Source organism: Harpegnathos saltator, unplaced genomic scaffold, assembly GCF_003227715.2.
Source record: "Harpegnathos saltator strain DR-91 unplaced genomic scaffold, Hsal_v8.6 scaffold393, whole genome shotgun sequence".
NCBI lineage: Eukaryota > Metazoa > Arthropoda > Insecta > Hymenoptera > Formicidae > Harpegnathos > Harpegnathos saltator.
In genome coordinates this window covers 203,561-229,592 of record NW_020230198.1, presented here as the reverse complement: position 1 = coordinate 229,592, position 26,032 = coordinate 203,561, and the positions used below count along the sequence as shown (strand labels likewise).

Genomic DNA, 26,032 nt, shown 5'->3' with positions numbered 1-26,032 from the left:
GCGAAAGAGGCAGATAGGTCGGGTAGGTAGGTAGAGGTAGGCAGGCGTCGTTTCACGAGCGCGAAATTTCGACGTAGAAATAATTAAATATCACGAGAGGGGGACGAGCCCGCGGAATCTCGGCGGGAATCTTCGCGGATTTGCCGCCGCCGCCGCCGCCGCCGCCGCCGTTGCGATGCGGATCAGGACGCACATGAAACGCAAAGAATTTTCCCTGATCGCCGCCAACGGCAACGCGCGGCGGCAACGAACGGATCGACCTATGCGAGAATGCGAGCACGCGAGCTTTTTACGCGAGCGGGTGCAATACGGACGACTAGTCCCGCGCTTCTTTCGTGAATTGCATAAGCCGCGCTGACGTTTCTTCGGCTCGCTCATTGTCCCTCGGCCGTGACGGGGGCCGCTCTTTGCGCTGGAATTCTTCCACGCGACGAGCACGGGCGAATAAAGATATTACACACTTGGGAAAGCCGTTTCCAGCCGAGGCGCGCCGCTTCGCGGAATCCGTGACCCGCGTTCGCGGAATCCTGTTCTCCGCGGTTGACCCTTACACGGATCGATTCTCGTCAAGGCGGAGACCTCGATGGGGAGGGGGGGGGGAGGGGCGAATCTGCCTTCCAGAGCGGAAGCTGCGCGGAGGAAGCGAGCGCCGATTTCCCAGTCTGTCGGCGAGAGCTTTAGAATTCGTGAATATTTCCAAATTCAAGGGCCTTCTTTTTATGAAGTTTTTTTTTCCGAGTTCTAAAGATTTTTTCTCCTCTCTGAGGTCTCTCTCGTAAATCTCGTTCCTGAAATTTCACACGAGATCTCGGCAATTTTTAACGACGACAATTTCGAACGAACAGATTCGTCGATTTTCCGACACGTAAAAACGACAACTGCGATTTTGTGGTGGAGATTAATGCGTCCTGGAAAACTGTCTCGGCTCTTTGCGCGCTTCTTCAAGTAACCGTGGCGCGAACAAGAGTGGGTGGGACGGCGTCGGGTGGGGGAGACGCCTGCGCGTGTGTTCGCGCGATGGGACGGGATGTGATTTATGAAATAATCTCGCTGAAGTAGAATTTAATTGAGCGGAGGCGAGGCAAAACGAAGACCGGTGGTGTTCCTTAACCCCTGGCTGGATTAACGGCGCGGATCTTGATCAGGCGCAGCCTCCGCAGCAATTTTGGGGCTGTGGATTGACCCCGGCGGGTCAAATTCCTCCGGGCTGCTCTAGCTGATGCTCGCACCTGGCGGCCTTTTCTCGCGAGTTGTCGGAAATATTTCATCGCGTCTCGCCGCTCGTCCGTACAGCGCGTTCGAAATTGCTGCTTATCCCCGACTAGAAATTTTGATCAGGTTCACCTAACATTGATAAGGACCTAACAGGGTGAATGAAAGGTAATCCTAAGTAAGTCAGTCCTTATAATGTCCTAACGACAAATAAGTAAGAAAAACCTTTATAAGGTTATAATATATTGGGTCCACATTAGGACTTTAATGTACCAACCTAGTGTATGATATAATATAGTTCATCAGTTGATCAGTATCAGTTGATCAGGTCCTTGCCGGGATTTTATTCATTGTACCTAATATGATTTGCATCATCAAGTTTGAACAAAAACCATTTGTCATTCATTTTATATGTATATAATATGAATATATGTGTGTATGTGCACGCGCGCATGTGTGGGTGTGTGTAAAACTTTAATAGTACTGTAGGCGTGGTATAAAGAAATATTTTTATAATGCGCCACATATAATTAGAGACGGTTCAATTTTTATCGTGTGACGCGCAACGACGAGTTGCCTGTAGCGGCGCGCGCACTGCAGCTCTCATTTGTCTGGCATTTGTCCGTATATGGGTCTACAAGACAAAAGACGCTCGAGAAGCAGTTCAGTCGTCTACTCTGTGTGTGCATGTTGCGTATCCTAGTGCGTGTTTATGTTGTCCGACAATTTATTGGTCGTGACGAAATTTACATTTTACAAGTATGCTCGAGCGATCTAAAATATTATTTCATGCAAATATCTATTTATTTGGAAATGACGTGAAAGAATTTTCAGCGTGTCATTTCTTATTTCCAATCAGCCATCATCCAATATAGCCGTGGCGAGTAATCAGGAGCCATAATTTGAAAAAAGAAACGTAATAAGGATTCCATAAGGTAACTCAATAAGGACCTGACTATGATGAACCTTACTAAGATCCTCATATCCACGCTGCGTTACATAACTTACTAGGACCCGATAGTATTACCTTATTGGGACCTGATGTTCAACATGAGGTTAACCTGATCAGGACCATGGGATAAATTTCTAGTCGGGTCTTCACGGAAAATCACTCGCGAGCGAATCTCGACGTTGAAAATCCCGGAGCGCAAGTCGCGCTTGCAAGTCCACGAGCGATCACGCTCGCCGTTAGTCGTTCCACCTCGCTCGGCCCGTAATCCTCGAAGGAAGCAAGGATAGTGCTTTGTTCTCACAACCTCGTCCACCTTGTAGCTACGTGCCGGTGCGGCGCGGCGCGGCGGCACGTGATCCTGAAATGTCGCGCGTTTTACGTGTCGCATCGCGGCACTCCGCCGGAGCAGCGATCTGTGCGGCTTCGTTCGCTCCTGCGGCTGTCCTCCGCGCGAGCGAGCGAGGGGGGACCTCTCTAGACGAGAGGTCGCGTCCTGAGTCGTCCAACGGTCGCGAAGCAGGAGTCGTTTCTTCCGCTCCGCGACGCGGCCGGGAGGGAAGAGCAAGGATTCCAAGAGCGACTCGGAGAACCCGTTTCTCTGATAGCGGCCGATAACTACGTGCCCGGCATGACGACGACCGGCATTTTCGGATTTCGTTGCAATAACACGCCGCCGCGGCTGGGTCGTTAGACGCGCTCGCGCGCGCGAGCGGTGCCCATTAAGCGGCCGAGCTTTGTCTACGCGGTGAGCGAGCGGGCGAGCTTCGAGGTGGGAGGCCGATGCGAGTCTCTCGTAAGGATATTACTATTCCCGTCTCGCGGAGATGGAGATTTCGCTGCGCGTCGTAAACGCCGCGATCCAGAATTATAGCGCGATCCGCTGGCGATACGCGCACCAGAGCTCGTCCAGCGCCGGTCTCGCCGAGGCGAAGCGAGAGCGCGCGGCGCGAGTCTAATTTGTAGTCGGAGCTTCGACGTCGAAACAGGTTCACAGGCTCGCATTTCGAGGTCTTTTCCGAAAATCATCGGACTCTGTTCGCGGCCGTGCGGGGGGATTCCAGTATCCCGGGGATCCGGAAGGATCCTGAAAGGATGCTGTCATTTACGAGGCAACGCGCGGTGTAAAATGAAAAAGAACTCGTCGGAAATTGGGAATCTTTCCCAAGTGAGCTGCGCGCTCAGGAAACATTGGAGTATTTTAATAGCGATTTTACGCTCGTTCTTTGCTTCGTTATTTTGCATCCGAAGGAATGCAGAGTAACGTTGACGGAGTCACGTTATCGCGCACGGTGTTGGAGAACGGTTCTGGAGAACCGTGAAATTTCGCGACGCGCGAAATAAAGCCGTCGCGGATTCCGCGGAGCTTCGCCTCCGTCAAGTGGCGGCGAGATAGATACAACCTTGGACGTAACCTGGGAAATATGATATCGCCTGCTGCTTGTTAACTCAAGGCACACCGCGCTTCGTTGACATTCCGTGGATTATCGTCTGAAATATTATCTCGCTCGCGGCGCTCGAGCTGACAGATTAATGTGGTCGATATCGGAAGACTCGCTTCACTCTCCCTTCGCCTATTATATTTATTACTTCCGTCTCGACGTATCAGCGACCCGCTAAACTTCGCTGCCGATATGAAGCACGAAGCAGCTGTGATGAGCGGAATGAAGAGCGATTGAGTCATACCGCGACGCCGATTGCGTTCCCGACGACGTCGAAATGGATTAGACATCACGAGCAACCGCCTGCATCGTCCCGCGTTGTCGCACTCACCGCGACAACATGCCGAATGAATCTCGTAGACCTGGTCGATGACCCGCGGAGACGGCGATCCTGCAGCGGCCGCGCGGCGAAGGAAGCCCTCCTTGGCCGTGTTCTGCCGTCGAAAAGAAAGGACATGCCGCGCGACGTCGAAAGACGCGAGTCATCCGGACGAGCGGCGGGAATAATTAAGGAAATTCCTGGCAAACCTCATCCGTCAGCCACCGGTCGTTTCCAGTCTTCCAGTCTTCGCGCAACCGTGTCGTTTGCCGACAGTTTCGCGAAATCACACGGATCGACGTCTCGTCGCTCCGAGTTCTCGCTGAATTCTCGCTCCGTTCGGGTGACGACAAACGGCATCCGTCGGTTCTTTCGTCAAGATATTTTTCAATTCTTCGAAAGTGAATTATTTATTTATTTATTAATAATATACGGGTCTGACTCCTTTGGTGTACAATAGTGAGACAATAGTACGAGGCTAGTCCCAGAAGTACCTGACTTACAAAAAAAACTTACAAAAGACTTAAAGAAAACACAAAAAATGTAGGGAAAAATATTTTTATTTCTCTACGTAGTCTCTTTTTAGCTCAATACACTTTTCCCAGCGTTGTTCAATAGCTTCGGTCTCTGTTTATAGTGGGAAACGTCGAGCTCCTCAAAATAGCCATCAAGCCCCACCTTGGTCCGTTGTTTTGACTGTTCCTTCGTCTCAGGTGTAAAGTGATGGACCCATGTTTCATCCATGGTTATGAATCGACGCAAAAACTCGGCTTTATTGCTGCGAAACTTCGCCAAACACTCGATTGAAACATCCTCACGATGCTGTTTTTCGGTCGACGGTCATCCAATATCATTTTGTGGATTTTCTTCACCATTTCTGGCGTGGTCACCTCAGTTGGTCGACCACTGCGATGTTCATCTTGGCAGCTCTCGTACGGCCTCGTTTAAACTCTGCCACCCAATATTTTACTGTTGCAAACGAAGGAGCAGACTCCCCCAGAGTAGAATCTATCTCCGCTTTGATATTGATGGTTGGACTGAGGCCTTTCAAATGAAAGTATTGTATCACATAACGATGACCAATTTTTTCCATGTTTCACTGAGAGCGTTCACTATTGATGGCTGCCAAACAAATACTAAACAACGTAGCGTCGTCAAACTTCAAACTTGAGCTTTATAAGGTTGGTACTTTCTACCATAGTCATTCTTTTCAAACAACAACCGCTATCTATACGTCAGGCCAGGTACTTGTGGCACTGTCCTCGTATAACAAGTAAGAAGATTCTCATACAATAAATAGGGAAAAAAAGTAAAATAAGAAAAAAATTTATTATCATTGTCATCGTCACTACACAGAAATGTTTCCTAGCGTTAGGAGATAGCACAATTAATCGCAGAGACAACGAAGTACGCTAAAACGTGAGATTGAAATGACATCCACGGCATGTACGCGCGTAATTTTCACATCCCGACTAGAAATTTATCCCATGGTTCTGATCAGGTTAACCTCATTTGGACATCAGGTCCCAATAAGGTAATACTATCGGATCCTAGTAAGTCATGCAACGCAGCGTGGATATCAGGACCTTAGTAAGGATTCATAATCAGGTCCTTCTTGAGTAACCTTATGGAACCCTTATTATATTGGACGATGAGAATTCTTTCATGTCATTTCCAAATAAAAAGATATTTGCATGAAATAATATTTTAGATCGCTCGAGCATACTTGTAAAATGTTTCGGAAAAGAAACATAAAATGGATATCATAAGATCATAAAGTATCACAAGGCGACAAGCAACACAAAGTAGTGTTAAAGAGAAAAGTTGCGTGTCACGTTAATTTTACAACTATTTATTGACTGCTAAATAAAAGGATAGTTTCTATAGCATTTTACAAATATATCCAAGTGATCTGAAGTGTTTTTTCAATGCAAACATCTTTATCATTTTGGAAATGACACCCAGAAATTGTTTTGTTAAAACTTGATAATGCAAATCATATTAGATACTGAATGAATAAGATCCCGACAACGACCTGATTAACTGAACCATATTATATCATATACTGCGTTGGTATATTAAGGTCCTAATGTGGACCCAATCATTATAACCTTATAAAGATCTTCCTTACTCAATAAGGTTACTCAATAAGGACCTGATTATGAATCCTTACTAAGGTCCTGATATCCACGCTGCGTTGCATGACTTACTAGGATCCGATAGTATTACCTTATTGGGACCTGATGTCCAAATGAGGTTAACCTGATCAGAACCATGGGATAAATTTCTAATGTGGACCTATCATTATAACCTTATAAAGATCTTCCTTACTCATTTGTCGTTAGGACATTATAAAGAATGACTTACTTAGGATCACCTTTCATTCACCCTATTAAGACCCTTATCAATGTTCGGTGAACCTCATCAAAATTTCCAGTCGGGATCTCGATCACTCTCGACCGGGAAGTAAAATCGTCGCATTCTCGCCTGCCAGCGAGCGTCTAAATGAACAGCGAGAATCAGTCCTTAGAGTTAAATTCCTGGCGAAGGTGCGCGTCGAGACCGTTTCCACTGACTGTCGAGAACCGTGCGCCCCCTCGCCGCGATTGCGCACCGGGCAAGCTAATTACTCCGCTCGACCTCCGCGGAAATCGCGTCTCTCGCGAGGAATCCAGATCGATCTACGCAATCTTGCTAGGCGCGCGTGTATTGTGTCGGAGCGATTAACCGTAATAACGTCGTCGGCCGAGTTGTATCGAGCGATCGGGCTCCTCCAAGGGCGCATTCTTTCGACCACCTTGAAGCCCCGTTGACACACACTCGCGATTCGCATCGTTCTTCAGAACGCACGCGTGTTCACGGACGACGGCGACGAGGACGATGAGGAAATCGCGGCGCGCAATCGCGATCGATCGAGATTACCGTACGTGCGATAATTATCGTTCGAACATGAATTTATATCTCTCGCGAAAGCGAGTGCCGTTGCCGGCTCTCGCAAGGGTCGCTTCGATCGGCGATCCGTGTCGGCTTGTCCAGTCCGAGTCCGAGTGTGTGAAAACGGAAGTGCACGCGTGTGCCGCGATGGAGAATGCAAATCGCGCTCCGGCGACGCGGATGCGGTAGCGGGGGCTTACGCTTGCTTGCGTAAGAGGTAAAAGTAACACGCGGCGGAATTTACACCCGCGCTAACGAGCCGCCACGCCCGAAGCGAGGAAGAAGCTCGCGGAAAAAAGGCGAAATTTCCCGAAAACGCGCCTGCTTCTCGAAAACGACCCGGCCAGGCGACGTAGTGATTATCGAGTTCGACCAATTCAGGGAATTATGTCTGTGGGAAAACGGCCGTGGCGTGTATGTGTGTGTGTGTGTGCGCGCGCTCCATTAAGTCGCGTTAATCCCGCGTTATGCTCCTTGCTTTCGCGTGGCGCATCCGTTTACGTCACTCGCGCGGACGTGTACGCACAATGCGACCGCCGCGAGGCGGAATTAATTGTCGCTCGAGCACGCGATTAATCGGCGTCAATTGAGGATTCTCGTGGTCGGTCGCGAGAACAGAGCCGCGCGGTGCGCGCCCGATTGACGACCCGTCGTCGCTGTTGTCGAGCTCGCTTTACGCGCCGCATTTCTTACGATGTTACGCGCGGCAATTTGCAATCCGCGAGTGCTTTAAGCGCGCGCGATGGGTTAATCGCCGATAACGGCGAAACGCGCGGCGGCAATATCGCGCGCGAGTCTCTCTCTCTCTCTCTCTCTCTCTCTCTCTCTCTCTCTCTCTCTCTCTCTCTCTCTCTCCCTCCTTCTCTCTTTCTGTCGCTTTATGAGCGCGCGTGTAAGATTAAACATGCCCGCGGCTCTCTCGCGGGCCTCCGCAGCTTTCGACAGGAACGAGCAGCGTAAATGCAACGGCGAGGGGAGATAAACGCGCCGTAAAGAGCGGCCGACTCGCGTGAAAGCCCGCCGCCGCGCCGTGGCGACTCGCGCGTTAACAAACGCGAACGCGCGTCATTGTATAATGACCCGGACCGTCGGGATTCTAAGTTCAGCCGGACGGCCGCTCGGAAAAACTCGCGCGTTGGCGGCAAAAAATACTGGCCGCGCGCGCGAGAGAGAGAAAGAGAGAGAGAGAGAGAGAGAGAGAGAGAGAGAGAGTGGGAGAGAGAGAAAGAGAAAAAGGATTAACCTCGCGCGCCGAGGATCCGCTCCCTGTCCGCGAGCCGGCCGAGTTGCAAATCATTTTCCCGCGATTTCCATCGGCGTTCATGAACATTTATGTAACGCCTGTAATGGGAAACCGCGCTGCTTTTCCCCGTTATATTCCGCCGCCGTCGTCGCCGTGAATAAAGAAACGAAGCGAACCGTAACGAACGAATGTACGAACGGGGCGGGCGAGGATTTATCGCGAATCGCGATAACAGGTTCGGCCGTTTCAGAAACCGAGATGCAATTACTCACGTGTTTATGAACGCTGTCAAGAGCCCCGGTCTTGCTCGCGCTCGCCGGGGATACAATGGAGAAAGCGAGCGCGTTATATAAATCATCGAGATATATTCCGCGTAGCCGCGGACCTGGAACTTCGATCAACTCTGGCTCGTTGCATTAACGTTGCCGTGCCCCGAAAATTGTCGATGCGGTAAGGTAAACGTCCCAGTACCCGACCACTTTGAAAAAAGTATCTCCTATTTATTTGAACAATAATGAGTGAAAGTAATAATTGTGATTGTAAAAAATCCCCAATATTTGACGATTAGTTGGAAAAAAATCCAATCCAATTTGATACCTTTGTGTTAAAATAAAAATTAATTAGTCACTGGTACATTAATGCGCTTCATTACTTGCGCAAATATTTCATTGATAATAGATATATGTATATATATATATATATATATATATACATTGGTTTAAATAATTTTTCTCTACTTCAGGGAATCTCAAGTTTTCGATGCAAATGCAAATATTTGTATCAAAACGACCTACGCTTAAACGTTCGGTTACCGGGACATTTACCTTAATTCCGATAATTCGAGCGATAATTTTGTAACCGGAAATCTTGGCCCCTGAAAATCATCCTCGGGCGCGAAGAATATCTCTCAGCGGCGAGCGAGAAATTGCGCGGAGAAAGAAGCGCTCGGCGGTTTTCCCGAGTTAGCGCAGTGATTCTTCAAAATGGCACGCAAAGGAAGAAAGGACGAAAGAAACGACGGCCGTTTAAATCACGCGCGAGCCGTCGATAAAGACGCAGGCGAGAATTACGAGACAGGTGCTGGCGTTGCGCCGCCGCTCGCTCGCTGCTCGTGTTATCCGCGACGCCAACGTAAGCTCTTACCGTAATTTTTCGCACGGCGCCGTAATCGGACATCCGCGCATATCGGGAGACGTTATTAACCGCGGCGCACTTAATATTCCAGCCGAGGATGCTTTCATCACGAAATTTGATGGCGTCGTAAAGACGATCGGCAGGAACGAGCCGGTCGAAGGAGACCCACCACCACCAGCACCTCCTCCTCCTCCTCCTCCGTCTCTGTCTCTCCTCGTTCCCTCGACCTCTGGCCGGCGACGAGCTCATCTCGACGAGCGCGACGCCTCTCCCGTCGCGGAGCCAATCTGCCGTGCGCGCTCCAATTTGACGTCAATTAAATCGCGTATCAATTTTCGGCCGAGACTAATGACAAAACGTCGCCGACCACCATCGCGGCCTCCGGCGGGCCCGCGCGCGAGCCTCACCGCCGGGTTTTCGATTAATCCCCTCCTCTCCTCTGCGCTCTCTCTCTCTCTCTCTCTCTCTCTCTCTCTCTCTCTCTCTCTTGTTCTTTCTTTCCTTTCGAACCCATCGTTCGCAGCTTCGGGAGCGCGCATTAAGGGGGCCCTGTGAAAAAGCGACTTTTTTGCCGCCGCTGCAAATTTCTCGGCTCGGCCGTTGAGAAATGACCGCGCGGATGTCGGGCTTCCTCCATCTTCGTTCTTCCTTCGTTCGGCCGTTCGATTACGGAGCCGATTCTCGATTACGGTGCTCCAATGATAAGACGAATAACTGGAATTGTTCGAGGCCGCCGAGAGAGTCTCGAAGGTTCTGGAAAAAAAGGAAATGTGGAAACGTCACGGACACGCAGAGAGAGAGAGAGAGAGAGAGAGAGTGTGTGTGTGTGTGTGTGTGTGCCGCTCGTATCTTCCTGTATCGTCCGAGAGCGTATCACTATTTCTTTGACTTATCGTGAATTTATTTAGTTGCCGCCTCGTGACCGCGCAGCACCGGACCGGCGCATTTTTTCCCTAGGACGAACCGCCGCCGCAGCGCGTGAGATGTTTATACTTGTCGATTAGACTTTATCGCGCAAGATACGTTCGGCCGCTGGCGTCGATTACCTCTATTAAGCTTGCACGATCGTGAGCCCGGAGGGTGAGTGCCGTGCGGTGATCGCGTCGACATACAAACGCGCTGCGCGTCGAGCCTAGGCCCGATCTTAGACGCTGAGGTCTTAATTGGCGCAGGAATCTCTCTGCGCGGCTTATCGGATGACTAATTAATTAAGCCGGCTGGACGATAATTAATTGTGGGGCAAAAATCCGCCGTGATTCGTAACCGCCAAGCGCTCGCGCACTCTCGTCTCGGCTCGTTGTACCGTGATTATGCGAAACCTTTTAACCCTCCAAGGGTCACGCCTCCGGCTAGAACGTGAGCGCGCGCGTTGGCGCACCGCGTGCGCCGCGCCGTCAATTGCGCCTTCTCTCGCGCGTCGCGCGTCAATCTCGGGAACCAGATGTGACCCCCACGTGTGTGCTTTAAGACACAGATGTCTCGCTCAACGAGACGTTGCTCAAAATATCACAGACAAAAAAGGAACAAAACGACGCACAGAGCGTGTAGTCTTCAGTATCAATAATTGGCATTTTTCGCGCGTTTCACTCTCGCGTCCGCGCCGTTCGCCGTGCGCGACATGTTTAACGACATACCAGGTCTGTAAATATGAAACCGGAATTTACCCATAGATGGCCCTAGCTGTCAATGTAGTTACCGTTAAACCGCGTCATTGGCGTCATTTCCATTTGTTGACATCTGACAAAGATTTTCAACTCACAACAATACAAGTTTCATACAACAGCGTAGTTTGTAATAGCGTTGAACATGTCGAATTTTGTGCCTGGGAGCTACGATTTGCGGACAGCATTGATTTTCTATTACCATTTGAAGGAAACTGCTGCAGAATCGCATCGAATGCTTGTCGAAGCTTACGGTGAGCATGCTCTTGGTAAATCACAGTGCTTTGAGTGGTTTAAAAAATTCAAACGTGGCGATTTTGACGTGAGAAACGAAGAACGTGGAAGACCATCGAAAAAGTTTGAAGACAGCGAATTGCAAGCATTGTTGGATGAGGATGACGCTCAAACGCAACAACAACTCGCGGATCAATTTGATGTGACACGAGAAGCCGTCTCCATACGTTTGAAAGCCATGGGAAAGATCCAGAAGATGGGAAAATGGGTTCCACATGAACTGAATGAAAGTAGGAAAGTAGGAAAACCGAAAAACCACTTGCGAAATGCTGCTCGCCAGGTACAAAAGAAAGTCATTTCTCCATCGAATTGTGTGACTGGCGATGAAAAGTGGATATATTTTGAGAGAAGCCTAAGCGTAAAAGATCATGGATAACTCCAGGCGAACCATCGACATCGACTGCAAGGCCAAATCGCTATGGACGGAAGACAATGCTCTGTGTTTGGTGGGATCAGAAGGGTGTGATCTATTATGAGCTGCTAAAACCTGGCGAAACCGTTAATACTGAACGCTACCGACAACAAATGATCGATTTGAATCAAGCTTTGCGGGAAAAACGACCAGAATATCAAAAAAGGCAACACAAAGTGATTTTGCTTCATGATAATGCACCATCACACACAGCAAAACTGGTGAAGGAAACGATTGAGGCGTTTAGTTGGGAAATACTTTCGCATGCGGCTTACTCACTAGACTTGGCTCCGTCCGATTACTATTTATTTACATCGATGGGACACGCACTTGCTGAGCAGCGCTTCGCTTCTTACGAAAATGTACGAAAATGGCTCGATGACTGGTTTGCCTCTAAAGAGCAACAGTTTTTTTGGCGTGGCATCCACAAATTGTCAGACAGGTGGGAAAAATATGTAGCTAGCGATGGGCAATACTTGGAATAAAATATTTTTCATCATTTTCATACAATAAACGTGTATTTTCTGTACAAAAATTCCGGTTTCATATTTACATACCTGGTAAAAACACGTCGTGTGCGCGCGCGCGCGCGCAGTAAGTTGCGGACAACTTCGTCAAACTGTGAAGTCGAAAACGAAAGCCGGATGTGAGACATGCGCGCGCGCGCGCGCGCATTCGCTCGCACGCTCCATTTAGAGTCACCGGCGGAAATCGCGTGTTGCGTTGAAAACAGAAAAACCGGCAGAGAAGTCTCTCTCGGCTCGGCGTTTTTGCCGCGGACACGTCTCTCTCGATCGGCGCACAGACATCGCGGCGATCAAAGTCGGGCGCGCACCGCTTGCGGTAAAAATGCGGAATTCCACTTTCCATCGCGGAGCGCATTACGCCGAGGCAAGGCGTATCCCGGTCGTGTACGCAGCGCAGCGCCCGTGCCTGCATTGTGCGTTCTTGCGAGCGATCGTGTTTTCCATAACGCAAGTGGAACGAATCTAACATTCTCGCCGGGCCATTGAGCGCGGCTCGTCGCCGTCATCGTCATCGTCGTCGTCGTCGCCGTGACCGCGCGAGAACGATAATCTACGTGCGATCGAGCGGCCTCTCGAAAATCGAATGTATCGGAAATCATTCGCGGTCGGTCGCGCGGAATAATGGATTAGGCGAGGGAGACTCGGCGGGTGCTACGAGTGCCCGGCTCCGGGCTCTCCTCGGCCAGGGAGAAAGAAAGGAGAGAGAGAGAGAGAGAGAGAGAGAGAGAGAGAGAGAAGAGGGCCCTCGGCCGGCCAAGTATCATCATGCGGGGGACTGAAAAACGCAGATCATCCCCCTTCGCATTTTGAAACGCGCCCCGGGGCGCCGTGCCGCCCGCAGGTCTTCCCGTTCGGGGTGCCGCGCCCAACGTGAGTAAACACGCGAAAATTAAACTACAAAGTCGACCATCCCCGCTCGTGTAACCTAATATCCGCTGCTGCCGCTCGTGTAATCCGCAACTGTGATTAAACGGTGAATATTTCATCAGCCGAGTATCAGGCTGAAAATACGAGGATGTCCCTTGTACCATTATTTCTGTCGCGAAGCTGATATCTTGTGTTTCTTTTGCCTCTAGCGCGCAGGATATATCACGTTTACTATCACGCTGCTTTGATTATTTTAATTAAAAAGTTGACGTTATCGAATACGCATCAGACTGCAAATGCATCACGCAGCTGTTCGTCGACTTTTCATTGGTCGTACAGGTAGTTTTGCGTAGGCAACTGGTTTACACGAATGAATTACCGATATGCAAACTAGTGAGACACCTGGCGAATTACAGCGCCAGTAACCTTCGTGGAAAAGTCAGCGTGTTAATATAAATGTAAAATCAAGCGAAACTTCAAAGCCCGACCGTATATCGTGAGCGTTCGCACATTTCGTCTTCCACGGACGGACGGTCGAGCAGGAATGTCCGAAAGCTTTCATTGCGCCCGACAAATATCCGGAATATGGGTCTCTTCGAAAATATAGCAATTCGTAGAAAAGCCCGTAAACCGTCCCTGAATGGAACAACGGTGCCTAAATATCCGAATCAACACGCCTTATTCGCCTTATTTCGTGAACACGTTCGCTCGGGTTTCGTTTACGACTCGGGTTCAGGACGACGATGCGAACATGTAAATCCGACGGACGTGACCGGGGCCTGCTGCATATTTGGCAAGGACCCCGGTGGTCCCGGCGTCGCGTCGCCGGCGAGATCGACAGCGCATACCCGGCACCTTCCGAGACTCGCCCCGGCCAGGCGGAACGCCCGGATGTTTAACAACGAATATTACACGAGCACGGCAAATATCGCTGTATTATCGCGGAAATATCTTTCCGGAGCAGCGAGACTCCGCGAGCGCGCGCGATCACGTTGACCGCGATCCCGCTTTCCTTCCTTTCTTCTGCCACGGGCGTCGTTCCCGCCGGGGCGCAGCAACACGTTTCTGCGGCGCGATCGAGCACCGAGCTGAGGAATAAGCGCGCGCGCGCGCGCGCGCGAGAGAGAGCAAGAGAGGAGAGGCCGCTGCCAGACGAAGCGTCGGCGAAGAGAAAGAGAAAGCGCGCAGGACGACGACGACGACCACGACCACGACCACGACCACGACTACGACTACGACGACGACGACGACGACGAAGACAACGCGACGGTAGTGGAACGAGCGAGCGGCGAACGCGACCCGCGCGAGGTGCAGCAAGGGGCGCGAGGGACCGAGACGGTGGGGTCAGCCCTGCGACTGGCGCGACGGTGGCGCCCTCTGGACGGCGCGCCACCGCAGATAAGATTAGTCAGCCGCCAGCCGTCCGAGAGAGACGCACGCTTCGTGCGCGCGTCCCGTCAGTCCCTTCGTTCAGTGCGCGCGCGCGCGCGCGCGCGAGAGACCACGCGAAAACAGGTGGTCGCGTTCAGTCGACGATCATAAGTGCGAGAGAGCCGGTGGACGGTCGCTGAGATCGACCTGGATCTCTTACCGCGTCGTGTTTCGCGTTCTGCTCGCCTACGAGGCGTCGTTGCCGCAGCTTCGTGCGCTTCGCCGAGGCATTCGAGAGGTGACCCCGCGGGGAACTTTGACCGAGGATATTTAACTGCCAGCGCGGAGGAAGCAGACGGTTCTGCTGGGGTTTTCAGTGTGACTGTACAGAGAGTAATAAAGAGCGCGCAGCGGCTTAAAGTGAGAGCTCACATTCCCGAGCGCGACGCGACGAGTTCGAGTTCGAGTTCGGATACGCGCCAGTTTCAGGCCGCTCTCCGGCAAAAGTGCTCTCCGCACAGACGCGCGTGAATCCGCGCGATTATCGTCTTCCTGGACACGTACACAGCGTCTCGTGAGAAGACGTCGTCGTCGCGTACGCTCGCGTACGACGGGATACACGCTGCGAGAAGTTAAAGAGGCGTCGTGTTTTGCGACGAATACAACGCAGCCGAGCCGGAAAAGCATCGCTCGCCTGCCGGACACGCCGCCGCCGCGACGCCATATTGGGAAGCGGTCGCTCCGAAATCGCGGGGAGTCTCCGGCCTTTCGGCATCTCCGGCTTCGGAAGAAGAGAGAGAGAGAGAGAGAGAGAGAGGGACAGCAAGCGGTCCTTTCGGAGACAAGCTCTGCGCCGCCGGCAGATTTGGACACACCGGATGTAAGAACGAGATGAGATAGCAGGAACGATGAGAAGGAGAACGCTCGACGACCTGCTCGCGTCTTGCCGCGAACGAAGGGAAAGCCGCCGCGCCCCGGCATCGCCGCGGTGATATCGCCGGTGATATCGCGACGTCAGGACGACGTGTGTACGTCGCAGGACAGAGCGTACAGATTGCGAGGACGCAGCAGGACGTCGCGTGAGTGCCGAGTCGAGTTGTTTATCTTTTCTTCGCCTCTTTCGTGTTTTGACGCCCGAGCGGTCGCGCGACGCGCGACCGATTCGTCCGGACAAACACGACTTGCAGTGAATATTACAGTGAGAGAGAGAGAGAGAGAGAGAGAGAGAGAGAGAGAGAGAGAGAGAGAGAGAGAGAGAGAAAGAGAGAGAGTTTGTGACTGTTGCTGCGACCACGATTTCGTGATTCTGCGTCGTCGCGATCGTTCGCTGTGGTGGTTCGCTCATTTTTGACCGTTTGTCGCTGTCTCTGTCGTTGGATTTGCGACGTGAGTGACGTAAGGCGACGTGCGACCTGAAGACAGTGTTGGTTGGCTCTCAGTGAACTGTGTGAACGCTTTGATCGCGCGCGAGTTTGCTCGTCCGAGTCGTCTTGTGAGGATATATCAGTGTGCAAGGTGCTTTACCGTGGATGTGTTCGATCTGTTGGCCGCGCGGCACGAGGTAGCGTCGGGTGGGTTTGGTTCGCTCGCGTTTTCTCGGGGGATGGAGTGAGCATTCGCGAAATAGGCTCCTCGTCGAAATATGAGGATTACGTTCCACCGTTGCTGCGACCGTCCACCGATCACCAGTGAAAATGAATCTCACGCGTGTGTTTCTGCTGCTGCTGCTGCTCGCCGTGGGCTCAAGGTGCGTTCGAGCGAAAGGGAGAATATTCCGCAGCGCTGCGCGGAGGCCCCCCCCCTCCCTCCGAGCTTTATACCTTGCTATCGACGAAACGTTAACTCGGTGACGTCATTGTTGACATCTGCGTCGTAGTAACCCACGTCGCAGCGCGGGTTTTCTAAAAATTTGCGAGACATAACAATGTCGGCGCCACAATCGTGGCGAGCGCCTTCTCGACGAAATTATTATTGGCTTGACAAGCAGCAAGTATTGGGTATTAAATTTAATTTTGAAGGATTTTTTTTTGTGAAAATGAACGTTTATTTCGAAACAAAGTGATAAGTACATATTATTCGATGTTATTGTTCATCGTTAGCTGCAACTTTTTCCCATCTTTCTAGTAAAAGGCGGATTCCTCGACTCGTCTTTCGTTCGTGGTTATCCATGAATCGAGCCATTTCTTTATATCTTCTAAAGAACTGAAGTGCTGGGCGGAAAAGTGATTCTGCATGGATCGAAACAAGTGGAAATCAGAAGGAGCAATGTCTGGTGAATACGGCGGCTGGGGTGGAACATTCCATCCGAGCAGCTCTAGAGTTTCCCTCACCGGTTTAGCGACACGTGACCGAGCGTTGTCATGCTGGAAAATCACTTTGTCTTTTGGCGTATTCTGGTCGTTTTTCTTTCAATTCTCGGTTCAGCTGCACTAGTTGTTGTCGATAACGGTCCCCGGTAATGGTTTCGCCAGGTTTTAGCAGCTCATAATAGACCACCCACACCCTTCTAATCCCATCAAATACAGAGCATTATCTACGAACGATGGATAAGTGGAAAATCTCCACTTTTAGATCGTTTAAACCAGTTGAGATCGATGGGAGCATAATCCCCATAAGCTTCGGACAGCGAACGAAGACTTTCAGCTGCCGATTCTTTTCAAATGGAAACAAAAAAGTAACGCTTCGCGCAAATTGCGTTTCATTGGCACGAAACTCGACATATTGAATGCGCTAAAAAATATGTTATTTACACTTGGACCAATTGAAATATACTGATTCTTAAAGCCTAATGACGGAGCTTTCGTATGAAGGTTGGCTTCAGCATCAGGGTCGATGCCATTAGGTGCTCATTGCGTCATCTCTTGCGAAATTCTTTACTTTAAAATTAAGTTTAATACCCAATATTTGCAGCAAGTGCAGCCTCTCGGCCGTATGCGACTGCAACAATGCATGTCACGTGACGCAAAAATGTCATGCCGGCGCGGCGGCGCGGCCACTATTGAAGCGCTCTTGCGGCTTCGCCGCGCCGACTCTTTTCGATGCGAGGATAATATTTCCCCGGAGGGAAATGTTAGGCAGCTTTTTCTAACCAATTCTCCGTCGGGACGAACGTGCGCGGCCGCCGGCGTCGGCGTTGTTTCGAGCGTTGCCGCCGAGCCGACGCGAAATCGATCGAATTGTCTCACGTTTTCATTGTCGGATCGTTTTACGCGACGTTTGGCGTGCTGTGCGCACGGAAAACCGATATCGCGTATCGCGTTTGCGCTTTTCGAAATTACTAAACAGAGAGTCAGATTGCTCGGCGAGAGAAACCCCTGAAAAGGAACAACGCCCGACAACGGATACATCACGAAATGTATTCGCGGTAAGAAAGTCGCGGGGAAAAAGTGCCGGCTTGCTACGACCAAGTTTATTTTCTATTTACTTATTTATTAATAATATACGGAAGTTGACGGGTATTTGAGGAAGGCGTCCTTGTCTGTGTTGCAGATGCATGTGCTCGAGCGGATACACCGGACAAAATTGCGAGAACGAGTACTTCCCCTGCGACCCGTCGCCATGTGAGAACGGAGGCTCGTGTCATCAGCTCAGCGAACACAACTACGAGTGCATCTGTCCTGAGGGTGAGTCGAAAGAAATTTCCCCACTTTTCTCGTATACTCGAAATTCGCGCCGTAAAATCGCGCCGAGCGACGGCGTGGTGTGCGTGGCGGCAGCCAAAGCCGCGAAAGATGAAACTTTTCGTATCTCGATGCGTATCATCTCTCCTCTCGCTTCGCTCGCTGTTCTCTCTCTATCTCGACCTCGCGACGCGCGACGGTCCGTTCGCCGCGATTGTCCCGCGCGAGTCGTCGAGGTCAACGAAAATAATAACCGAGTCCACACGCACCTCCCAGACGGTCTCGAGGATTGTCGCTCCGCTTATCAACTTCACGCGCGTCTCAAGGTACGCAATTCAGCCGACATCCAATTTCTCCTCCCCTCCTACCCTCTCGCCCGTCTCTCGTTTCCGGAGCGCGCGATACAAATGACCCCCGTCCTCTCTCCCGTCGTCGTCGTCGTCGTCGTCTTCGTCCTCGTCGTCGTCGTCGTCGTCGTCGTCGTCGTCGTCCTCCTCCTCCTCCTCCTCCTTCGTCATTCGGAGCCCCGAAATCCCGCGATGAGAACGTGACTCGAGTCGTGAGGACTTTTCTCACGGGCGCGACTCATCCTCGCTCGGCCCGCTCGCGGCGAAGAAAGTCGCTCGCGCGACAAAAGTTCTCGGCCGGACAAAAGTCGCCGGCCGGCTTAATTGCGAGGTAACCGCCGATAACGATTGCCCCGTGGGGATTGCCGGCTTCGGGAGCGGTCGTTTTCGGGGATCGCCGCGCGCGTTCCACTCTGTTTATCGCCGCGAGAAAGAGTCTCCCGCGAGCCCGTTGCGCAACCTTGCCCCGGCGACGTTTGTCTTTCAAGGAGCGAGCTGTAGAAGGAGAAAGAGACAGAGAGAAAAGGAGAGAAAGACAGAAAGAGGAAGAAAGGGCGAGAGCAGCGTGGACAAAAGAGGGCCGAGAGAGGAAGACAAAAGACCTGCGCTCTCGCAGGGCAATGATTACGCGGTGCAGCAGGTACAACTCGGCCGCCAGGGGTGGCGAAGCGGCGGCCATTTACGTGCGTGTGTACACGGTGGATGGTTAATGTAAAGCCTAGGGTCAGCCTAGCGTGGCCTCCTCGCTGCCCGGATCACAATGCGTGGTCCTCTTTTTCCCAGGCGGACCACGACCATGGCGACCCCACCTTCCTCGTCTGCTCCTTCGCCCCTTCGTCCTCTCCACTCGCTCCACCTCCTCCGCCTCCTCGTCCTCTCCTCGTTCGTCCACCTTGCTCGGTATAACGCGCGCGCGCGCGCAGGTCCCTTCCCGTTGAAGAAACGCGCTCGAGTCGTACCTTGTCGCAGGTGGCTCTTCGTCACCGATCGTTACGCGCTTCCTCCCGTGCTATTTCGCGTGGCGCGTCGACGCTGCGCGCTCCACGCGTGTGACTTTAACCGAAGCGGAGCGGCTTTCTCGGCGATTTTTCGAGAATCCTGTCGAGGAGGTCTTGTTCCCGCGGTCGATGGTGCCTTCTTCGTCGGACGTATTAATTGCGTGTGTTTTTTTCGCAAGTTGCATGCTTGTTTCTTTCGATCGGGGATTATGCGGGTCGGCAAATGGCTCGAGCGGATGAATTCCATCGCGTCCGGGCGCTTTCGCGAATCAATAAGAGGGGCGAATCGCTTCATTTCGGTGACACTCGCATTAAAGTCCCCCAGCGACCACGTTCGCTCGGTCTTAATCGAGAACCGTCCTGGGTTTGCCGCGCGGCTGTAAATTCTCGGCGCCCGCCGGCAGGGGCAGCGCGAGGTGAGGAACGGGGGTCAAGGCGGCACGGGGCGAGAGAGGAGGAAAGAGGGAAGAAGGGGCAGCAAGAAATTGGATGTTGCGAGCATATTTTGTGTAACTTCGCTCACGCATATCGCCGCGCGCGCACCGGCCGTGTACTTTACGACATTACATTAGTACAAAGTGCCGCGTTGCCTTCTACTTGTCCCGAGCAAGCATCCGTTTAAGTAGCCCTCGGCCGCGGCCATAAGCCGAGAAACCGGCGTATAACTGCACGCACCGAGGCTTTTATTTCGATCTTTTCTCTTCTCCTGCTCCCTCCCCTCCCCCCCCCCCTCTCTGTTTCTCTCTCTCGACTCGACTCGACTCTCTTTCTCGACGGCTAGCCGTCATTTCGTCTTTGCGAACGAGGTTGGAGCGGTTCGCCCGCCGCCCGTCATTATCGCCTTCTCCGCTCGGGGCGACTCCTTCCGCGAGGCACGCTCCTGTAAAACGCGCACTCTCTCCCCCCTCCCTCTCTCTCTCTCTCTCTCGCGCAGGCTCTTCTTCCTCCGCGCTTCCTGCCGCGTGACATTCCAATAAGTCGCGGGAATCGAAACTCGAAGAAGGCGTGTCCCGGTCATCGTTGCCGGGCGCGATCGTTAGCGGCGGGAAAGTCAATCCGGACGAGCTCGTCGTTCCCGAGTTGTCGAAGGAAGGAGTCCTCTCCAAGGATTCTCGTGAAGACGAGGCCATAACTATTCCGGATCCTGCGCGCCGCGAGCGAGAGAAATCGCGCGCGCGACTTCTCCTCCTCGCGCTCGAGCTCCGCCGCTTTCCGTTTCTTTCTCTTTTTCCTCTCCTCCACCTCCGAGCTTTCGCTCGACCCGATATTACGGTCGTAAACATTTTATTTTGCTCGTTCGCGCCGCGCTCGACTCGCGCGTTCCCCGTCGCATATCGATCCTGCTTGTCGCAGCTGCGGCCGTTCGATCTCGCGTGCACCGCGAATGCTCCGCGAATATTCCTCGGAAGGATATATCGCAACTTGGGTAAAATACAGAAATACGTAATTAATGAGACGTGAGCGCGCAAAAGTACTCTTTTGTACGAGGCGAAATAATTACACTGGCGATATCGCGCGCGCGCCGGTGCCGCAAGCAGTGTAATCCATCCGTCTCTAAGATCGATACGGCTTGCCCTCGGCCGAGAAAAATAATTTTCAGAACGAACGCAACGAAGTCTTTAAAGCCGCAACTGCTATCTCCGTAATTTCGCCGTGATTGCTGGAGCCTCCATTTCCGCGGCAAAAAATGGAATTACTCGGATGCCGCGTAACTTCCGTATATCCGCGCCACGTAGACGCGCGACTCGGCCATCGACTCGGCTCTTTTTGCTCTCGCTCGCGTCTCTCGCACCTCGCCGGACGATATTATCACCGGGATAACGCGAAAACGCGAGGCTGGATTTCGAACGGCGCTTCGCGGTTCGCAGCCGTTCTCGCGCGTCGCGTTGCCTTCCCGTTCGAAATGATTTGCCCGGCTAGTTAGCTGTAAATGGTTCAATTTGCAACACCACGCTTACGCTCGCGCCTCCCGTCGTATTTTCCCGCCCCTTCGGCGTTCCTCCTCCCTCGTCGATTTTCTTCCTCGTAGGTTGCTCGCTTCGGTTCTAGTTGCGCGTTTTTGCCGGACGTCCATTCGTTCGTTCGTTCGTTCGTTGCTTCGCGCCATGAGGAGAAGAACCTTTCGCGCGAGCCCGAGAGGAGAGAGAGCGAGAGAGTGTGAGCTTGTAACTATCCTGCGCAGGACTCTCGACGCGCGAGCGCGAACCGATTCGGTAGAGGTAGTGTTGTAATGGTTCAATTTGCGGCATCTCTCCTAACTCTCATCCTCGGCCTGCTGTGCCTGCTCTTCGTGGCGAGCACGAGTCGCCTTTCATGCCGCCCTTTTCTCGTCCTTCACTCTGTTTCTCTCTCTCTCTCTCTCTTTCTTGCTCGCTCTCGATCCCTTCCTCTGTCCTGTACCTTTCTACATTCCTGCGCGACCGAGCAGCGTCTTCTTTCGAAGGAGATCATCCTCCTGCTTAGCGCAGGATTTCCCTTGTCGAGCGATCCGATCACGCCTCCTCCATTTCACATACATACATACACACACATATACACATAATCCGCTAATTAGAAACTGCTCTATCGAGCACCGGTTAAACGATTAATCGCGCGCCCGTGGATTAATCGGCTGAGGAAAGACGGAATGGACGCGACGCAGGAGAGAGAGAGAGAGAGAGAGAGAGAGAGAGAGAGAGAGAGAGAGAGAGAGAGAGAGAGAGAGAGAGAGAGAGAGAAGAGGAGGAGGAAAAGAAGAAAGTGAGGAAGAGAAAGAGATGCTTCGTAACACTCGTTTCCTCGAACGAGCTCGGTTTCTTTCGGATCTTTCTCTCGTTCCGATTTGATCGCTACATACACACACACACACGCGCGCGCGTCGCGTACCGCGCGAGTGTGCGGAGTGATCGAGTCGGAATGAGAGAAAGAGTAGGCAGAAGTCTTGCCGATCGATCGACCGCGACGATTGTGCCGGGCCGACGGAGTTCTTGCGGAGGAATTAAATCGTCGGTTTTACCGCGGCGCGCCGCGACGACCGGCAAGAAACTCGAATTTATTGTCCAAGTTGTACTTTGTCGGCGACGCCGAGGAGGATTGAATAGTCTCGCGAGACGGTGCACGCTCTCCATGTCGATTCTCTCACGCCGATTAATTTGTTGATCGATTTCTTGCCGCGACGCCATGCTTGTTTTCGAAAGGCGTTATTTTTCGCGCGCGCGCTTCATGTATTTATATTCCCGTTCGAATCAAACCGTGTCTGAAAGAGACGCGTGGAGATCTTTAAATTACCGATCACCAGACACCGAATTCGGATTCAAGGCAATTTCTCGCGGACCTCTCGAAATTCCAATCAATCCGAGATAATCGGCCGCTCGAAGAGCTCATACGTCATTTTTGTCATCTCGATCGACTTACATGGCGGCATTCTCCGCCGAATGTTTCATCAGCGCGTAAGAACGCTGTTACGGCGATGCAACACGTTCCTCGATATCCTCCATTGCTCTCGGCGCACCTTGCAGCATAAATACGAACGGTGAAAGAATGTTGTAACATCCTCGGGTTAACGACTTCGACACCGAAAGTCTATACTCGAGCTGTCGGACCGGCGGGACGTGAAAAATGTCCTTTCCGTATACGAGCTTCCCCGCCGATTAAACGCTAACATTCCCGTTTTATTTCCACCGGTAACTCTTTACCATCTCCCGCCTCTCCGCTAGCAGTCGTAACGAAGCCCCATTATAGCCGGCCGTGCGTTAATTAAAATCAAGCGAGTCCCCCGGCCCCTGCCCGCGATCGAATCGATCCGATCTATTTTACTGCGATCGACGCGGGGAGATCGAGAATCGCTCGGTCGGCGGAGTGGCGCGCGCGCGCGCGCGCGCGCGCGTTCGCCGCCTCCCCCCTCTTTGCACGCTGCAATTTCTGCAACTGCTCGAGGAACACGGACGCGTATGCGCGTACGATAGGATGCATCAGGCTCGCGTGCACTGTAAAATTACCGCGCGGGGCCTTTCTACGTGATGTTTACACGGGATTTTCTCACGTCGGTCGGCCAGCGCGCGAAAGACGCGCGTAAACTACGCGCGAGGAAGATGCGAGCGGGTGTCGTCGAACGAACAACGGAATGTTGGAAATGACTCGCGAACTGCTCTCGCCGGAGAGTTTCATTATCCCGCGGTGACGAGTCCTTGTTATTAACGCCGAGAGAAGGATCTTCTCCGTGGCGCATGTTTTCATTGTTGCGAACGTCCGCGGAATGACGAGCAGCGAATTGTCCCGTCTGGCTCGGCGAAGTGGTCGCTTCGGGCTCGGGCGATTCGGAGCGATCGCCGACGGTTTCGGCCGCGCGGATTACACGTAAGAAGATGGTTTACACAACAACCTCCCCGCAATCCTCCGCGTAAACGTCAGGGAGGGTACTGTCGTTCGCGCGCAACAACGCGTCGAGGAAGAGTGTGCTGGATGGTTATCCGCTCTCGGGCTGATTTATGCCGCCGCGCGGGGCATAAAGTGCGTAGTACGGAGGGAACGCGAGACCGGCGAAGAAACTGAGAGAGAGAGAGAGAGAGAGAGAGAGAGAGAGAGAGAGAGAGAGAGAGAGAGAGAGAGAGAGAGAGAGAGAGAGAGAGAGAGAGAGCTTGGAAGAGCAAAGTGCGTTCGTCTCGTCGCTCCTGCCTAACCTGCCCCCGCGGCGAATTGTTGCGTAGGATTTATACAACGCAGAATATATCGAGAATGAAGGGAAATGGAAGAAACTCGCGGATCGGCCGGTAACTGTCTCGGTCGCATCTCGCGATTGCGAGATATCCCGAGAAATAATCCGCGCAGCGCAAGGTTTGTCCTTTTTGCGGAAAATGCGTATCGCAGGACGCGCGCTTTTCCGCGCGGATCTTGCGTGTGGTCGATTGGCGAATTCCGCTGAAGCGAGGTGTAATTCTTTGCTGCGTCGTTCGTATTCTCCGCTAGAAAATCGACTCGTTCGGCTGAGCGTTTTTCTCCGCGCGACGGTCAACGCGACGGCCGCCGGCAATTTGCAACATCCTGTTGCCCGCTTGACAAACGCGCGCGAGTACACAGTCAGTCTCCGCCTCCGCCTCTCCTCTCCTCTTCCTCGTATACTCTAATAATAAATACGAATAAATACGAAAGCGGTACCTCTCTCGCGGAACCCGGAAACGCGCGCGCGCGCGCGAATAATCGGCCGTGGTTTTCCGTCACGCGTCGCGATCGATCCGCTGATAATTATTGCATCGGTACGCGATAACTCGCGCGGCTCGTTCCCACGTGTCGTGTATCTACCATTCGCGCAACGGTACACGAATTTTAACGGCGAGAGTTGGAGTGGTATGTGTGCGTGCGCCTCTCTCGCCACCCACACCTCGGCGAGGCCGCGGCTCGTCGCCGCTTCGTCTTCGTGGAAGACGACCGCGGCTCGTCGCTTCTTCGTCGTTTGGGCGATTGAATCCGCGCGCGCACGAGCGCAAAGCTCGAGAGAAAGAGGAAAGATTTATCGACCTCTACGTTACATTGTTCTCCATTAGTCGTGCGCGCAGGACTTAACACTTAATTAAATCTCTCTAATCCTTCTCGCGCGTCCGCGCTATTCAGCCGGGGGCCCGCGTCTCTGAGAGAGAGAGAGAGAGAGGGGGGGGGAGGGTAGAGACGCGCGTCTCTCGCTCGCCGCTTTGTGGATCGTTGATACTTCCTCCTGCGTGTCCTCCTGAAATATATTCCCTCGTGTTCTCTCGTGATCTGACAAAACCGGGTCTTGTCTCTTTCCTTCTCTTTCTCTCCTCCACCCCCTCCGCCGCCGCCACCTCTCTGTCCGCGACGTCTCTCGTAATTAATAGCCGCGAACATTCGGGCACAAAGCAGGCGCGTACGACGACGTCTAACAAGTGTCCTCGCGGTGTCTCCATTCGCGCTCATTGTCCGCGTCCGGGTCTATTTCATCGCGCGGTCCGCCGTGTCGTCGCTCCATTCTCGACATGCGCGACGTCGCGCGCGGTCCCTTCCGGATCTCCAAGCTGACTCCGTAGGTGGCTGAGAGAGAGAGAGAGAGAGAGAGAGACACGTAGGAGGCGATTCGCTGGCGCGAATAGCTGGCTGGTCGGCACAAAGTAGCGAGGCAATGTCGTAACTCGCTCTTTCCATTCCGCGGCGCAGGCGTAGAGTCGCCTTGGAGGACGCGCGAGAGCGGCGTGCAGCGCAGTCGTGAAAGACAGACACCGTCGGCGGTGATCAGCATTCAGGCCGCGGTCGGTTCATAATATCACATTGTTAATAGAATCGCGAGCCAAGCGAGAGCCGATCGATAGCCGCCAAAGTCTCCAGCGTTGCCTCGATACGCTCAGAATGATACTCGCGCGCGGGATGCTTTGATGCCTCGGACAACCGATTTGTCGCCGATACATCGAGAGAGCTTCCCCGCGACGCTGTCGCGGGCCCACTGATCCTGAAACAAATCGCTCGCCTCGAAACAAAGAGCGCGAGGGACACACAGGAGTCGTGGCGGCGGCGCAGCGAACTCTGGAGACACCGATCTCGTACTCGACGCGCTCGGCTCACAATTCCTCACGACAGTGACAGATACCGGTCGTTGTTGTTATCCATGGCCGCGCGAGCGCGAGCGAGGATATAAGCATACCTTTCGTTCTCGTAAGCGTGGGAGGGGAAAAGGGGCACGATAAATGAGTCCGGTCGCTCGCGAGACGAGCCGTGACT

At 52.6% G+C, this 26,032-nt stretch overlaps 1 protein-coding gene across 4 annotated transcripts in view; it reads left to right on the top strand.

Moving 5' to 3' along the window:
• The window catches only part of N (neurogenic locus Notch protein), a 286,947-nt gene that overhangs the window by 120,558 nt on the left and 140,357 nt on the right, over positions 1 to 26,032 (top strand). For 2 of the 4 annotated variants that reach the window (XM_025300952.1, XM_025300951.1), the window contains exons 1-2: positions 14,415 to 16,112; positions 17,855 to 17,988. In XM_025300952.1, the coding sequence (XP_025156737.1) occupies positions 16,060 to 16,112; positions 17,855 to 17,988 (187 nt within the window). In that variant the 5' untranslated portion in view covers positions 14,415 to 16,059. Of the gene's footprint in view, positions 1 to 14,414; positions 16,113 to 17,854; positions 17,989 to 26,032 lie in introns of those variants that run through there. The other 2 variants (XM_025300950.1, XM_025300949.1) reach the window with 1 other exon arrangement.